Source organism: Sminthopsis crassicaudata, chromosome 2 (genome assembly GCF_048593235.1).
Source record: "Sminthopsis crassicaudata isolate SCR6 chromosome 2, ASM4859323v1, whole genome shotgun sequence".
NCBI classification, from domain to species: domain Eukaryota; kingdom Metazoa; phylum Chordata; class Mammalia; order Dasyuromorphia; family Dasyuridae; genus Sminthopsis; species Sminthopsis crassicaudata.
This window is the reverse complement of record NC_133618.1, coordinates 431,313,211-431,331,115: the sequence shown is the minus strand read 5'-3', so window position 1 is coordinate 431,331,115 and position 17,905 is coordinate 431,313,211. Positions and strand designations below refer to the sequence as shown.

The following is a 17,905-nucleotide window of genomic DNA, read 5'->3' as shown; positions in this document are numbered from 1 at the left end:
TATTGGATCAATATGAGGAGCTAATGGAAGGAGGAATTAAAAGTTTTATTTTAGTTATGTTGAGATGGAAGTACTGATAGGATATCTATTTGGATTTATCATACAGCGTTCAGTTGCAAATGGGAATTTGGCACTCAAGAAGGAAATTAGGCTTGAGAGTATAGAGTTAAGGAGCCATAGTGATGGAGAAAATATATAAAAGTATGGAAGTAGCCTTAAAGTCTAAGAATTTTAATCAGATGGGTCTTGAGATCATTTAACTCTGCATGAATTTTTAGTCTGTTTGTCAGATGGCCTGATAAGTAGCCATCTGGCTTACACTTCTTTACATTGGTCACTTCTGTATTTTGTATTGCCTAAGCTTATTTTGGACTCCTTCTATGAAGGTTTGGTCACCAAAGATATTAGACAACAGAAAAGTATGCTTTACATACTGTAAATAACTGATAAATATTTGCCAAATTCACTTGCTTGTTTGAGGACATATGCATTGAGGATAAAAATATTCACTTGTTGTATGTTATCTTTTTATTCATTTTAGGAAATCCTGGTTCATTTCATTAAAATGCCTATTTTGATGGGGCTTTTTTATGGATTATTTTAGTTTTGTGAATTTACTATAACATGAATTCCCATGTTTTTCATGATATGCAAAGTGTCAAAATGTTAAGCCTATTGCAATAGTTTTAGCTATACAGATTCAAATATTGTTCCAGATGCCCCTTAAAATAGAATTGGGGGCATTTGACTAGTTGAAAGAGTACTGAATTCAGTTTTAGGAAACATTTTGGCATTCTTATAAGTGCCTCTAGTTCTAAAATTCTGTAATTTTCAAGTATTTTCATTCATTTGGTAACTTATAGCCAACTTAATTCTTAATAGCAAGTAGTGAGCTTTAGATAAACTATTCACATATGATCCACTAATCCTCATTTTAGCCATAAGTTTTGATCATCCATTTCCTCAAACCTTCTGTAGAAGGTGTTAATAAGTAATATTTAAATCCAAAATAATACTTACTTACATACTTAGATTGTATTTTTCCCCCCAAGTTCTTCCTTATTGTTTTTACCTCAAGAGATATGGAATAATCTTAAGTGATCTACTCATCTAGAGGATCTCTTTTTCTAGTCATAATATCCTTGGTGTTGTCTTTTTCTGCTATTTCTTGATCAGGTGACATCTTGATATTATGTTTTAGTATCCTTATAACCACCATGAGTTGTTAAAATATCCACTGGGTCACTTAACAGTTTTGATTTCTCTGGGATGTGATATTCCATAGTGATGAAACATTAAGATTTGGAGCTGAAGAAGATTTTAAAAGCATCTAATTCTATCTTGTCATTTTACAAATGAGAAACTTGAGGTCTAAATGCAGTTAGTTTGTATCTCTGAGGATATATTACTTTTAAAGATAAAGGCTTTTGTAGCAGCATTCATCTTGAAAGTAATGAAAGCACCAGTCATTTATCCAAGTAATAAATTCATACTACATACTTAAACATGTAACGTTTATTTATTTATTTGCTTGCCCACTCATTTATGTGTTACTATATATTTATTTAATTTATTTAACATATATACTTCTGGTTTTTTTTTTTTTTAACTTCCTCACTTTGGTTATCTTAATCCTGCTCACTTACACAACATATATCTATCTCCATTGCTTTTTATGTGATATTTATTTTCAATATTTTAGAGAGCATTGTGTTTGATATATCATAGCTATATCTATAGCTACATTAGTAGAATATTGATATAAGGACGAGGTGAACCTTAACTTCTGAGAGAAGTTTAAAGTTATTAAAGGATCTTTGTGATTTGCTGCAGGCAATTCACTTTATTCTCTTCTTCTCTCAGTTCAACTTACCTATTTTACAATGTCTCAGATATATGTTCAAGTAGATAATAGTAGTAGATTGACCATCTGCTTGCATGCCATAGTTCAAACCATAGATGAACTTCACCTACTTGGCCTGAAGTGATACAAGTTTACTTTCATAGTGTCACTGAAAAGCAGAATTTTAGTAGCTCAAAAGAAACATGAGTTGTACAAATTTAGAGATTTCTCCACTGCAGATACTCATACAGATTACTTGTGCCTGATTTGGAGTAGAACCTTCTGATCCTCATATTAATCTGATCAGCCACATAGTGATACCATTTTGGTTCTCTGAGGAGCACAAAGGACAACAACCAACTGTGATATAGTTATGTCGACTTTCTTGAGTGCTTACAGATGATTTCCAGGAGATGGTTGTGTTTTAGGGTTTACAAATAACACAGTGTTAGTTGTAAAGAGTAGCATAAATAGAGCCTAATTATTAATGAATCCCTTTTCCACATAGATTTTACTTACATCACAGAGATGTATATTATTTGGTACTTAGGTTTTATGTCTTACCTGATATTTGTGGTCTGAGACTTGTTGGACCTGATTATCTTTGTTATATCTTTTGAAGAATCATGAACAATTTTGATGTAAGAAAAGGAGACATTGTTGGAAGTGAGCTTTTAAGGCAATGTTTTTCTCTACTGAATGAATTGCTTTTTCATAACACATAAACAGTACAATGGGATCTTGAATTTTCTACATCTTTTAGGAGATTGTATGATAGTAATAATTTTTGTTCACTATATAGTATCACTTTCTGCCTTCCTATTAGTAGAAAACTAGGGGAAAATTTTTTACATCCAAGGTCTCATATAAAAGCCTCATTTGTAAAACATAAAATAAAAAAGAATTGACCCAAATTTACAAAAATACAAGCTGTTTCCCAAATGATAAAGAGTCAAAAGATATGAATAGATAATTTTCAGATGAAGAAATTAAAGTCATTTCTAGTCATATGAAAATATGCTCTAAATTACTATTGATTAAAGAAATGCAAATGAAAGAAAACAACTGATGTGCCACCTCACACCTATGAGATTAATTAAGATGACAGCTTAATGTTAGAGATGTGATAAAACTAAAACACTAATGTGTTGGTAGAGTTGTGAACTGATACAGCCATTCTGAAGAGCAATTTGGAACTATATCCAAAGAGCTATCAAACTATACCCGTTGATCCAGCAGTGTTTCTGCTAAGTCTGTATCCCAAAGAGATTATAGAAAAAAAGAAAAGGTCCCACATGTGCAAAAATGTTTGTAGCACCCCTTTCTGTAGTGGCAAGGAACTGGGAATTGAGCCCATCAGTTAGGGAATAGCTGCATAAGTTATGATAGTATTATGATTGTAATGGACCGATATTATTCTAATAAGCACGGTCAGTGGATTGATTTCAGAAAGGCTTGGAGAGAATTTACATAAGTGAACCAAGAGAATAGCAACAAGAAGATTATATGATGATCAACTGTGATGGACTTGGCTCTTTTCAACAATGAGGTGATGCAGGGCAATTAAAATAGATTTGTGATGGAGAAAGCCATCTGCATCCAGAGAAAGGACTGTGGGGATTGAATGTGAGTCACAACATAAGTTTCACCTTTGTTGTTGTTTGCTTGCTTTTTTTTTTTCTTATTCTATTCCTTTTGATCTGATTTTTTTGGTGCAGCATTATAAATGTGGAAATATGTTTAGAAAAATATGTTTAACCTATATTGGATTACTTGATCTAGAGGGCAGAGGAAGGGAAAAAGGGGGAAAAATTGAAACACAAGGTTTTGCAAGAGTGAATATTGAAAACTATCTTTGTATATTTTGAAAAGAAGATATTATTATATTTTTCTTAAAAAAACCTTCTTAGGAGGCAGCTAGATGGTGCAGTGGATAGAGCACCAGCCCTGAAGTCAAGAGAACCTGAGTTCAAATCTGGCCTCAGACACTTAATACTTCCTAATTGTGTAACCCTGGGCAAGTCACTTAGTCCCAATTGCCTCAGGAAAAAAACAAAAAACCCAAAAAAATTTCCTGTTACTAATATCACAATTATGTTAAAAAAAATTGTTTTTGTATGGATAAAAAAAGTGTCCAGATCAGTGCTTGTTGATAATCTCTTTAATAGCCCTTTTTCTGTTTTTTATAAAGTTGAGATTTTTCTCATGGCTCTAATATCTGCTCTTCCATCCAATATTTTTTTTAAGTCAGTTCCTCAAAACCCTTATAGTAATATTGCCTCTAGTTTGGCTCTACTCTTGTTATACTTGATCCATTATGAATGTTGTTCCCATCTTTACTTTCTTTAGTACTATTTCATCTATAAGCACATCTGGGATTGTGATTTTATAAATTCCATATATAGTGATTCTACTCTCTTTGAAGACTTATAAAAATCTTTGCTAGTCTCTTCCACTTTTTGTCTTTTTGTTATCCTTCTATTTTTATTTATATATGCTTTTGAGATCACCCTGCTTGGGACTTTTGCCAACTTTGAGTTAAACTGGTTTTGTTCTCTGTAGCTTCTGTTTTATGAGTAAGTATTGCTCATAATCTTTTATCATCCTTTTCTATAAGATTTTATATGAACTTATATTTTAAACTATTGTTGTTTTTGAATGTTATTGCTTCTTGGCAAGCAAGTCAAACATTTGTTGACTGATGTACTTTTTAGATTTGTTTAGCCTCTTTGTTGAAGAAATTGAATTGTACTAATTAAAATTCTTTGTAAAATGATTATAATTATTGTTGATGATATTTCTACTGTGAATAACCTATTTTTTGTTATGAATAAGTTGCTTAAGTCAATTAAAAGTGAATTTTCACTTACATGTAATATCTCATTCTTTCAACTAGCTTTTTACCAATTATGATATTTGTTATGCCAGTCTTCTGTCTGTATTTTAATAGATGATTAAAGAATGATACATCAGTAATGAGACTTTTTCTAATATAATCAATTTCATTTTCTCTTTTTTTTGAAAAATTAATAGTATAATGTTTCTGTTAGTCATCAAATCTTTTACCCCTCTAATTTCTTATTGTTAACCTGTGCTTTTCTACTATATTTTTCACCATCCTCCTCTAATTTCAAAAAGTATATGTTAACTTAATTTAGAGGAATATATGTAGTTCTTCATAAAATTTCCTCTATATTGGATGGTGGTATATAAACCACAGTTTTTTCATGAAAGTTTTTTTTACAAATACATCTCATGAGTAATTCAATATGAGATGACCAGAAATCCCATGAAGTACTTGATTTTTGTTACTTTGAAAAACTTAAAATAAACTAACTCTACCTGTTTCTTAGCTTCTCCAAGGATAAACTGTGAGTCATTCTTCTGTTTAGTTGCCATCTTCCTTTTCTTTTTCAGGTGTCATTTATAGTTAGAATATCAAAACTAAAATGGTTTGTTTCATTTTTTACCCCTTTGAATTTTTCATAATTTCACAGGGTGCTTAGTGATCAGCTTACTGATGAAGAGCCTCTCCATCCTTAGGTAGGCTATTCCTCAGAAGTGTCACTTTGTCCCTGGGACTATAATTTTACTTCATAAATGAGGAGATACAGAAGATTTGAAGTAATTTGTTTAGGGTCACCTGACTTGTCATTGTCAGAATTGTTTGTTCTGCCTTCCAAGGGTGTTGTTTTTTCTACTTTTTACCATCATTTGTAATTTGATGCTTATGAAATGATCAGTAGGTGAATGGTACATATCAAGAGGAGAGGAGGGCAAGGATAAATCATCAATTCCATAATAATAATATGCTGATTTTTAAGTTGAGAGAAGTATCCATTACAGCAACTAGCTGCCCCCAAAATGATCATAGAAGCATATAATTTAAAAGCTGGAAGGACTTTTTGGACCATTTGGTTCAACCGCCATCATTTTGCAGATAAGAAGATATGATACCTAAAGAAAGTAAATGACTCGTATTAGTGGAAATCTTGGGATTCCTTATTCCTGACCCATTATGTTTTACCATAAATCCTGCTATGCTTTCTTCCCTACTTGTGAGAATTTGGCCATCAGAGTGGCTTTTTCCTAGTAATGCATTAGCCTCAGGGACAGCATTATGTCTTTGATGGATGTGTGATTGGAAATAAAGCCAGGTATTAACAAATGCTGCAACATTTGTCAGTTCATTGTTTCCCTGTTTATAACATAGGTTTAATTTGTAACTTTCGGCAGAAAGTATAAAGAGAACAGTATCTTTTGTCTAGTCTTCTCATTTATTTGCTCTTGAAGAATAATAGATAATATGAAAAATCTAGAAAACATTGTGTAGTTGTCAGTTTGTTGATTTGGAAATATGTTTCTATTCTTGAATCTGGTTATAATTTTTCTGATGTTGGGGTATTTCACAATATTTTGAAGAAATTAATGACACCATAATGTTGAGACCAGATTCTGAGGCTTGAATGCTATCTTTCTTATCTTTTTTATCCTTCACTTCACTTATTAATCAATCAGGCTGGGAATAGATAGTATCAAAGTAAGGGACATCATTCTCTAGTCTTTTTTTAATAGCCAAGAGGAAGCTATATCTTAGTTTCTTTCAAAGGGTATTCCTTTTAGGAAAACATTGATAGAATAGGAATTAAACAAATATTTATTAGTAGTAGCTTGCTTTATGCAGAATTCTGCTAAGACTAAAAGAAAAACAAAGGTTAGATAAGACATATTGCCCACGTGGAACTAATAGTCTTTTAAGGGAATGACTTTCCAAGAAATAACTTGGATTTCTCAAAACTTTTTTTATTATCATGTGCCAGTTACTTCATGGCCTCTGAGAACACAAAGACAAAAATAAAACTTTCCACTTTGGAAAGAGCTTATATCCTATTGCAGAATACAATACATACAGATAAAAAAAGAAAGATAATCTACAAATTAATTTCATAATTGTTTTAATATCACAGAAGACCAAGAGAGGTTTCATTTAGTACAATCTTGGAAGGAAGTTATGGATTCTGAAAAGCACGATGCCAAAGAAGAACATCTGTTCTGAGCCATGAAATGACATGTACAGGCCACAGCTAGCAAGCCAGTTTGATGAATGGAAATTGCATGAAGGAGAGAAATATGAAGTAAGCTTGGGAGTATAGTATGGATCAGATGCTGGAAGCCTTTAGACGCTAAACTGAGAATTTTACATTTTTAATCTTAGCGGCAATATGGGACAGTTGAAAAATTTTTGTTAAAAAAGGTCAGACCTGGAGAGACTTATGTGAAATGAGCAGGACCAGGAGATCACTATACTCGGGCAACAGCAAGATTATACGATGATCAATTCTGATGAACATGGCTCTTGTCAACAATGAGATGATTCAACCCAGTTCCAATGGTCTTGTGATCGAAAGAGCCATTTGCACCCAGAAAGAGGACTGTGGGGATTGTGTCATCACAAGGCAGTACTTTCACTTTTTGTTTGTTTGCTTGCATTTTGTTTTCTTTTTCATTTTTGTCCTTTTTGATCTGATTTTTCTTGTGCAGCATGATACTTGTGGAAATATGTATAGAAGAATTACATGCGTTTAACATATATTGGATCACTTGTCTAGGGGAAGAGATTAGAACACAAGGTTTTGTAAGAATAAATGTTAAAAATTATCCATTTATGTATTTTGAAAATAAAAAGATTTAATTAAAAAAAAGGTTATAATAACCCATTAATCAGGGGCAAAATGATATATCTGTATCTTTCCTTTATGAGTATCCATTTAATTGCTTTATGAGGAATAGTTTAGAGAGGGGAGAGATTAAAAGCAGGCACACTTATTTGGAAGCTTTAAAATAGTCCAGGTGAGAGATGATAATTCAGAATAGGCTTTTAGTTATTATTACTGACTAGGGGATTAAGGAAAACTTTGTGGAAGAGATGGCATTTCAACTGGTTTTTAAAGCAGCATTTTCCAGTGCCAACTCTTCTTCAATAAGAAGAAATATTGATTTGTTTGCCTTCAATTTTATTAAGTGCCCTTTTTGGAATACATTTTGCAACTATTTTTCTGTCTTTTGTTTCTTTATATGTGAGCTTTTTAAATAGAAGAACAGTGTAACTATTTAGCTTATAGTTGACTTAATTAACTACCTACTGAGAAATAACCATTTAAGATATTTGGAATGTTGGTCTGTTGGTTCCCAAACTACTACAGGAGTCTCTCTACTAGTTTTTGCAGTTTGTAGTAGACTAACAATAGGTCATATTTAATAGGAAAAACTGAGGCAAACTATAATATTTTATATTACCTAAATTTTTCATTGTAAGACTACTTAAAACATTTCTTAAATCTGCAAGTATCTTGAAAAAAGTGTGATTTCAGTATGTCAGACAAAAATCAGATTGTTCCAATTGTTCTTGGCCTTAATATGTATTAAAATACTTTTAAAAAATGCCAGTCACTGAGTAAGTACTGAGGATACAAGGAAAGGCAAAAGACAATTTCTGCTCTAGTCTAATGGAAGAGACATTATGCAAACAACTTTATATAAACAAGCTACATAGATATGGAAATAAAAACAGAGGGAAGACTAAAATTAGTGGAGATCAGAAATAAAACTTTCTGTAAAAAGTAGGATTTTAGTTGGGACTTAAAGGAAATCAGGAGTAGATGATGCATGAGGAACAAACATTGCAAATGTCTGGAGTTAGAAGATAGAGTGTGTTCTTTGAGGAACAGCAAAGAGGTCAGTGATATTGAATTACAGAGTACTTGGATTAGGAAAGAAATATAAGATGTAAGAAGATTATAAGAGGTGGAGCTGGTTATGAAGAACTCTGAATGTCAAACAGGCTGGACTCCCCACTATTGCCTATAGTTTTCTGAATCTTGAGATTAGAGACTTGAGTTGAGAATCAAGAGATGGAAGATGGGGCAAAGGAGGGAGCATAAATATGGGTGGGAATCAGGCTTTATAGAAAGAACATGAAAGTTAAGAGTCAGAGGTCCTTTATTTGATTTTCAGCCTTTTCTTCTAACTACTTATACATGCTTTAACTTCCCTGGGTCTTGGCTTCCTCATATGCATAAAATGAAAATTTGACTAGTTCTCTAAAACTTGATCATATGAGCAAATTTTAAAATTGTTTCAGTTAGGAAATAAGGACTTTGGAGGTTAAAAGTTTTGTAGATTGCTATAAATCTGCCAAAGAATGGTTGTAGAAAACCTTGATTTAAAAGATGGATATGATTTCAATAGGGAAAGTATAGACATTGTAGGAATAGGAAATAGGGTGAGAAAAGTATTGAGGCAGGAAAGGAGAAAACAATTTGTTTTGGAATATAGGTAGAAGTGTTGTGAAATAGAGCTGGAAAGATCTAGTGATGGGAGCTGATTAGAGAACTTTCAATCCTAAACTGAAAAGTTTGTACTTTATTTGTAATGAAAAGAACCCATGATAAAGAGATAGAAGACTTGGTTTTTAAGTGATTTTATATGATCTTGAGCTAGTTATCATCCACTTCACTTCAATGAACGTGCAAAATGGGAGATAATTCTCATATCTAATACTGTTGTGAAGTGTTTTGTAAACAATAAGGCATTGGAGATGTTAGCTGTTAGTCAATGTGCTAACATTTGATAAGAACTTGGAAGAAAATTTTGCATTTTCAGGAAGCATGTTTTTCATTGATTAACAACTATCACACTTGTCACAAGTCTGACTCCTATGTGACTTTGATGGAAAAGAAATGACTAGTTTGTTTACATTATTAAATGTATGTCTATGGACATGCATTACAGCATCCCTTTGTGGTCACGAATTTTATTGCCATATATACTTGTTAGTGTTGGTTCTTTATTACAACCAACAAAACTAACAAGATGGTTTTATGAGAAGAACAGCATATTATAGAAGTGAGTCTCTATTTGTCAGGAAGCTGTAGCTTCTAGTTCAGTCTTTATATTGCTTGATACTTGTTTTGGCTATTATAAATTCAAAAAAGGACCCTAGCGACGCATATTTATTGGTAGACTAATTAATGAGAATATTATAATTTCTAGCTGCTTTAATTTATATTGGATTCTTTTAAACTATTTGATTTTACTTTAGTATTTTTCCTTCCCCCATCCCCAAATAAAATATAAACTCTCAGAAAACCATGTCCTTCTAGGCTGAAACAATTTTTGGTATAGGCTTAGCAATGAACTTTGTCTATATCCTCCTAGCAAGATACAGAAAGGCTTATTGCCAGGCTGATAGATGTTGGTGGATCTTTTTTTTTGGGGGGGGGGGAATGGGGAAGTTGGATAAAGCTAATATTTCATAAATCCACCAAGTTCAGGTAGTCATTGTCCCAGTGATTAGAAGGAATATCCACACTCATGGAATAGCTCATAGAGTCATATACTTTAGCTCTGGAAGGTGTATTGGAGATGATTTCATTCCATCCCTTAAATTTATATGTCATAAAACAAGAGTTCCAGAAAAGAGATGTGATTTATTATGAGGCATATACAAAGTAGTAAATGTCTAAAGCAGGTTTTTATATATATTTGAAATGTGCATGCTGTGAATGATTGGAGGAGATAAAAAGATAAATGAGCCATTTTCCTTGTTATTGACTGATTTAATTATTGTTTGAATCTTCTTTCCAAATTTACTAGTGATCTCTTAGTTTCTCTATCTGATTAATGTCTTTCCTTAGTCTTCAAATTTTAACACTTGATCACACTCTTTCCTTTTGTATTTGCTATTTATTCATATATCTATCTATTTTTATGACACTACTTTCTCTTGGCTCTCATACCTGTCTGACCTATTTTTGCATCTTCATCCAGTTCACAAAACTATCTATCTTGTTGCTGAAGGGTTTGTTTTCTGCCTTCTCTCCCTTTCCCTCTCCCATCTCATCTTATTGGCTCCCATGGATTCCATTTTTTTTCTCTATATAAAATATTCTCAGATATATTTATCCAGTTCTAGACTCTCTTCTTCAGCTCTTATATCACCAAATAATACCTGTTCGAAATCTTAAATTGAATGTCCTGTAGATGACTTAAATTGATTCAAAACAAAACTCATTTTTTTAAAAATCTTTTTATTTTCAGAACATATGCGTAATTTTCAACATTTATCCTTATAAAACCTTGTGTTCCAAGGTTTTTTCCTTCCTTTCCTCCAGCCCCGTCTTCTAGACAACAAGTAATCTAGTATATGTTAAAACATGTGTAGTTCTTCTAATATACATTTACACAATTATCATGCTGCATAAGAAAAATAAGATCAAAAAGGACAAAAATGAGAAAGAAAACAAAATGCAAGCAAACAACAATGAGAAAGTGAAAGTACTGTCTTGTGATCCATACTCAATCCCCACAGTCCTCTTTCTGGGTGCATATGACTCTTTCCATCACAAGACCATTGGAACTGGCCTGAATTATCTTGCTGTTGAAGAGCCATGTCCATCAGGATTGGTAATCATATAATCTTGTTACTATGTACAATGTTCTCTTGGTTCTGCTCACTTCATGAGCATTAGTTCATGTTAGTCTCTCCAGGCCTCTCTAAAATTATCCTGCTGAGGATGAATACAGAGAGGCTTGGAGAGACTTAGATCAACTGATGCTGAGTGAAACGAGCAGAACTAGGGGATCATTATACACTTTAACAACAATACTGTATGAGGATGTATTCTGATGGAAGTGGATATCTTCAACATAGAGAAGATCTAATCTAGTTCCAATTGATCAATGATGGACAGAATCAGCTACACCCAGAGAAGGAACACTAGGAAATGAGTGTAAACTGTTTGCATTTTTTATTTTTCTTCCCAGGTTATTTTTACCTTCGGAATCCAATTCTTCCTTTGCAACAACAACAACAACAAAAAAAAACAAAATTCGGTTCTGCACACATATATTGTATCTAGGATATACTATAACATATTTAATATGTATGGGAATGCCTGCCATCTAGGGGAGAGGGTTGGAGGGAAGGAGGGAAAAATTCGGAACAGAAGGGAGTACAAGGGATAATGTAAAAAACTACCTATGCATATGTACTGTCAAAAAATGTTATAATTATAAAATTAATTAAAAAAAAAAAAAGGAAAAAAAAGAAAAATAAAATATTCCATAGCATTCATGTATTGTAACTTATTCAACCATTCTCCAGCTGGTGGGCATCCACTCAGTTTCTAGTTTCTTGACACTACAAAGAGGGCTACCACGAACATTTTTGCACATATGGGTTCCTTTTCCTCTTTTAAGAGTTCTTTAGAATATAAACCTAGTAGAAACACTGCTGGATGAAAGGGTATGCACAGTTTGATAGTCCTTTGGGCATAGTTCCAAACTGCTCTCCAGAATGGTTGGATCTGTTCACAGTTCCACCAACAATGTATCAATGTCTCAGTTTTCCCACATCCCCTTTAACATTTATTTTAGCTTTTCCTGTCATCTTAGCCAATCTGAGAGATGTGTAGTGATATCTCAGAGTTGTCTTAATTTTCATTTCTCTGATTAGTAGTGATTTAGAGCATGGCTCTAAATGAAATGGCTTCAATTTCTTCATCTGAAAATTGACTGTTCATAGCCTTTCACTATTTATCAATTGGAGAATAGCTTGTATTCTTATAAATTTGAGGCAGTTCTTTATATTTAGAAATGAGACCTTTATAAGAGTACTTGGATATAAAAATTTTCCCCAGTTTACTGCTGCAAAAAAATTTCATCTGCATTGGTTTTTAAAATTATCTTTTCCCCAAATCCCACCCTTTTCTGAACTTCCATATTTCATTGAAGGTACTACCATCTTCCTAGTTACCCAAGCTCACAAGCTTGGTCTCATCTTTGACTTCTCACTTGCATTCATAAAACATATTTAATCTTTAATTGAATCCTGTAATTTCTGCCATCACATTTCTGAGATGGGTCCCCTTATCTCCACTTAACACAGTCACCATACTGATAAAGGCTCTTGCCATATCATACTTGTACTATTAGAAGAGTCTGCTTCAAAATTCTCCCCACTCCAGTTCATCTTCCACTTAATTACTAAAATAATCTTTCAGAAATGTAGTACTGAGAGTATTACTTCCTTGTTTGATAAACTCCAGTGGCTTCATATTGTTGTTACCTTCATAATCAAATATAAAATCCTCTCTGGTTTGGAAAGTCCATCTCAATTTGGCCCCTTCCTACTTTTCCAGTCTTTTTTGCTTATTGCTTCTCCTAATATTTAGTGATCAAACAACCCTGTGAAACTTGCTGTGTCACACTCCGTCTGTGACTTTTAATTGACTGTCTCACAGACCTGGAATATTCTTCACCTGTCTTTTGGCTTTCTTTAAGGCTCAGTTCAAGTTCTATATATCTTGTATGTAAATAATTATTTATATATTTTCTTTATTGAAATATGGGGGCATAGATTGTTTTTGTGTGTTTTTTTTTTTTAATCACTAACATTTAGTATAGTACCTCCTAACTGCTTAAATGCCAGTTGAAGGAGGGAATAAGCATTCATATGTTATCTACCATGTGCCAGGTATTATGCCAAGTGATTTGAAAAAATCTCTTTTCATGCTTAGAACAGCCCTGCAAATAGGTATTAACATTATCCCCATTTTACAGTTATGGAAAATGAAATTGGAAAAAGTTAAATGTAAGAGTTAAAGTGAAGAAAAGATTACTTCTTGGTGGATGAGATTCAAAAAATCTCAAAGTCTTAGAGATATGAAATTTAAATAGAGCTTTGGAAAATGAGGATTGTGTCAATAGGTAGAAATGGGGTTAGAGAGCATGAAAGTTCATGAAGAACTGTGATTTGATTAGAGGGAAAGGTCACATCCTCAGGGCAAGGGGGATTATTCATAAGAAGGTAAAATTTGAGCTGGGCTTAGTTGGACTATAGCTGAAAGAGATATGTGAAGAAGGGGGTTGGGAATGAATCTTAATAGTGAAAAGCTGGGGATTCTAAGCTAATGTGTTAGGTGTTACATAATAGATAATAAGGAGGTTGGGAAATTTTGGGGATAAGGGAAATGTCATGATAAGATCACTTTATTAGGGAGATCAATCCAACAGTGCTTTGTCAATTGGATGTGAGAAGGGAAATTAGAAATAATTGAGGTGAAAAACGGTGAAGATTTAGTAACTCATCAATATATTGACTAACCACAATGCCAGAGAATCTGGTAATGCCTGTTCCCCATCACCTGATAGAGAGGAAATTGACTCTGGATATATGTCTGTTTTTGGACGTAACTAATGTTGTTTTTCAGGACTTTTCATTTTTTACTGGTGGACAGAAGAAAGAGAAAATAAAATTTTGTTAATTGAAGAAAATGTTTTTAAGGCATTCTAAAGAGGGAATGAATAAAAGAAATGTTTGGACATCTTCCCTCAATCTCAAGAGGTGTCTCTCCCTTCTCTGAATTCTTTAAGTACTTACTGTCTTTGTCTAGGCATCTTACCTAATGTGAATTAAAAAAAAAAAAATCTGTTGTGGTTTTTTTGAACTGCTAATTAACTTTTTAGCATGTTTTTATCTTTCCTCTAATCTTTGATTTTTAATGTCCTTGATCCATCCTTAATTAAGGAGTTAGCAAATAATAGTAATTACACTTATTTCTGTGGTATATTACTCACAAATTTGTGAGTTATATGTAGTCCTGTATCATCTTCCTTATTTTATAGATAACTGGTGAGGTTCTGGTGGCCTTGAGTAGTTTGTCCCAAGTCACCAAAATATTAAGTTGTAAAAATCAGAATTTATTCTCAAGTCTTTTCCTTTCAAGTCCATTCTGCTTCTTTCGTAGCACACATTCTACATGAGAATAACTAAAATCATTGATTATATAAATGTAAGCATTTCCTCTCTGATAGCTACTCTACTTAATTTCTCTGAGCATTTGTTTACTTTTCTCCTAAATTGATGTTAGGCTAGATGTTCTCTAAGGACCTTTGTGTTTTAATATTAGAGATTCAGTGACAATTGACTTAAGGACACTAATAAAGACATTGTACATATGAAATACCCTGGAAAGGCATTTCCATCTGACTTTGTATATCTTTATTATAGTATTGTTTTTCCTCTTTTCATGAGACAGAGAAGTTGCTATTTTGGTTTTGTAACCTTGAACTAGAAAGATTCAAGCCATCAAAGAGCAGATCTGTATGGAATTTCTTGAGAACTCCCCTCATTTTATTAATGAGAAAATGGAGTGATAGAGGTCTTATGACTTATCCAAGGCTGCATGGCTTGTAGTAGAAGACTGAATAAGAATCAAGGCCTTTTTGACTCCCAATCTAGTTTTTGACATAAATCCTGCCCCTTTTTATGCTAAATAAAGCTAGTTTTAGAAGTCATTCATCGATTTTTTTCCTTCTCAAAATGCCAAGATAGTTTACTAGCCAACTTCTCCTCACTTTATTTGAATGTTCTCATTAAAAACAAAACAAAACAAAAAAAACCCCAACAATTCTTTTACAGGGTTAGATTTCAGGTCCTAACTCTTCAATTCTCTTATTTCTGCTTGTTTTTAGCAACTTTGAACTCAATTAAACTGCAACTGGTCATTTTCTCCTGGAGTCATCATAAGGATGGGCCCACGAAGGAAAACTGTGAAACCATGTCTCCCAAGTAAGGAAAGCCCTGAAGTGACAAAATCAGATGAAACAAAAGATTACATGAACCAGCTCTCACATGAAGTACTCTGCCACATCTTTAGGTAAGAGATTGTTTTTTTTGTTGGTTTGTTTTTGTTTTTTTTTTGCTTTTCCTTGCATATATGTATGTGAGAGCAGATTACAAAGAGATTTTCCAGGACCTTTGTTATAAAAAAATCACATAGTTGATGTATGGCTTAGTTATATCAATAAAAACTTTTATAAAAAATTCTTACAGACTCATCAGAATAGTTATTGCTTCTCAAGTAGTATTTGTTGACATCAGTCAGTTAATAAACATTTATTAAGCACTTACTATATTCTAGACAATGTGGTAAGTCCTGGAGTTAGAAAGAAAAGTAAAAGATAAGTCCTGCCTTCAAAGAACTCAAAATATAATGGTGGAGACATGTAAATTACTATGTATAACTCTGTGTGTGTGTGTGATAATTAGAAAAAAATTTTAACTGAATGAAGATACTAGACATAAGTGGGATTGGGAAACACTTCCTGCAAAAACAGGATTTTAGCTTGGACTTGAAGGAAGCCAGGAGGTGGAGATAGGAATTGATAGAATTCAAGGCATGAGGGACAGCTAGAGAAAATTACCAGAATTAAGAGATAGTCTTATTTGAAAAATTGGAAGCCAGCCAGTATTAATGAATCAAAGAGTGTATTGTCAGGAGGAATGTTAAAGTTAAAGAAGAATGGGAAGGTTTGAGGTGGAGTTATCTCTCTCAAATTTGAGAGATGGTATTGAGGTACAATCTACAGACCTGCAAATGAGGAGAGGATGATGATGCCTTTAATAGCAATAAGGAAATATGGAGAGAAGAGAGTTTGGAAGGATTGTGAATTCAATTGTGAACATATGGAGTTTATGGTTAATCAGCTAATAACAGGCATTTATTAAGCACTTTCTATGTAATAGGCACTGTGCTAAGCTCTAGGGATACATAAAGAGGCAAAAGATAGTCCCTTCTCTCAAGGATTTTATAATATAATGAAAAAGACAACAGACACACAAGTTATATTCAGAATAAGTATGAAGTATCTGAGGGGTTGAAGAAAGACAACTTGATCAGAGTCGTGTGGAACACTCATGATTAATGGGTATGATCTGGATGAAGATAAAGCAAAGGCTATGAGAGAACATGAACCAAACGAGAACAGGGTTTTGAAAACCAAGAGACAAGAGATTTTCAAGGAAAAAGGAGCAAGTGTCAGAAGCTACAAAACAGTTAGAAAAGATAAGAATTAAGAAATGACCTTTGGATTTGACCAAAGATCAATGGAAACCGCTAGAAGCATTTTAGATTGAATGATGAGGTGGGAAGCCTGATTATAGAGCATTGAGAGAGTGAGAAAAGAGGAAGTTTACTTATTATAAAAGCCTTTTCATGGAGTTCAGTCACAAAGGGAAAACAAACATGAGGTGATAGTTAATGGGAATGGAAGGATTAAGTGAGGGTTTTTTGAGAATGGGATGGGCGTTAGAACTGTAGACAAACTGGGAAAGATTGATGATACATGAGTCTGACAACAAAAGAATGGACAGTCTGCTGTAGAATTTAGAATGGAATGGTTTCACTTACTCTTGTAGAGAGTTTTGCCTCACAAGGATAAGAGTCCCTCAACAGGGCTGAAAGAGGAGGTAGTGGCAGAAGACATTTGCTTGATGTGAGTGAGATAGGAGGAGGGAAGAAAATGGAGCTTTCAAGGATAATAACTTTATTTTTTCTATAAAATATGAAGCACAGTTCTTAGCTGAGGGAGTAAGGAGAGAAGGAGGCATGAAAGAGTTTGGAAGAGTTTTGGTGATGAGTGGGATAAGTGAGTTAATTTGGAAAGTGTAAAAGGATTCCCTAGCAGCAGTGAAAGCCCAATTGAAGTTATATAACATAAATTTGTCATGGATTCAGTCAGAATAGTTATGTGACTTTGCCTACCTTTTGTTCAGTATATTTGTGGAAGAAAAGTTGTTGAATAGTAGTAATGATCCAAAGCTGAGGTGAATAAGGGCATAGTTGGCATTTTAAAAGAGTGTAAGTCTCTTAAGTTCAATGTAGAATTGAACTGGATTAGTAAGAAGTTGTAGTTGTTTGTTCTTCATTCTCAAAGATGACTTGACATCAGGGAAGTGATGCCATGATGTACAAGTGAATTGAATTTGGAAGAGGGAGGACTGTGCAAGGTCACCAGCTAAACTTTATCTTCTAGAACCAGAACCATCAGATACAGATCAAGATAACTGGAGGTGGCATCCAGGTTTGAATGATAATTTAAAATTACTGGGATGGAGAGGCTATGGCAAATCATTAAAGGAAAATTTTAGGAAAAAAAATAGATCACTGACAGTACTATTAGAGTTATTTCAGAGTTTTAGGCAGTTCAGACTCTAGA

At 33.3% G+C, this 17,905-nt stretch overlaps 1 protein-coding gene across 3 annotated transcripts in view; it reads left to right on the top strand.

Moving 5' to 3' along the window:
- FBXO38 (F-box protein 38) overlaps positions 1-17,905 on the top strand; it is a 120,320-nt gene that overhangs the window by 10,531 nt on the left and 91,884 nt on the right. For all 3 annotated transcript variants that reach the window (XM_074292144.1, XM_074292147.1, XM_074292145.1), the window contains one exon: positions 15,380-15,564. In XM_074292144.1, coding sequence (XP_074148245.1) covers positions 15,437-15,564 — 128 coding nt within the window. In that variant the 5' untranslated portion in view covers positions 15,380-15,436. The remainder of the gene's footprint in view (positions 1-15,379; positions 15,565-17,905) is intronic.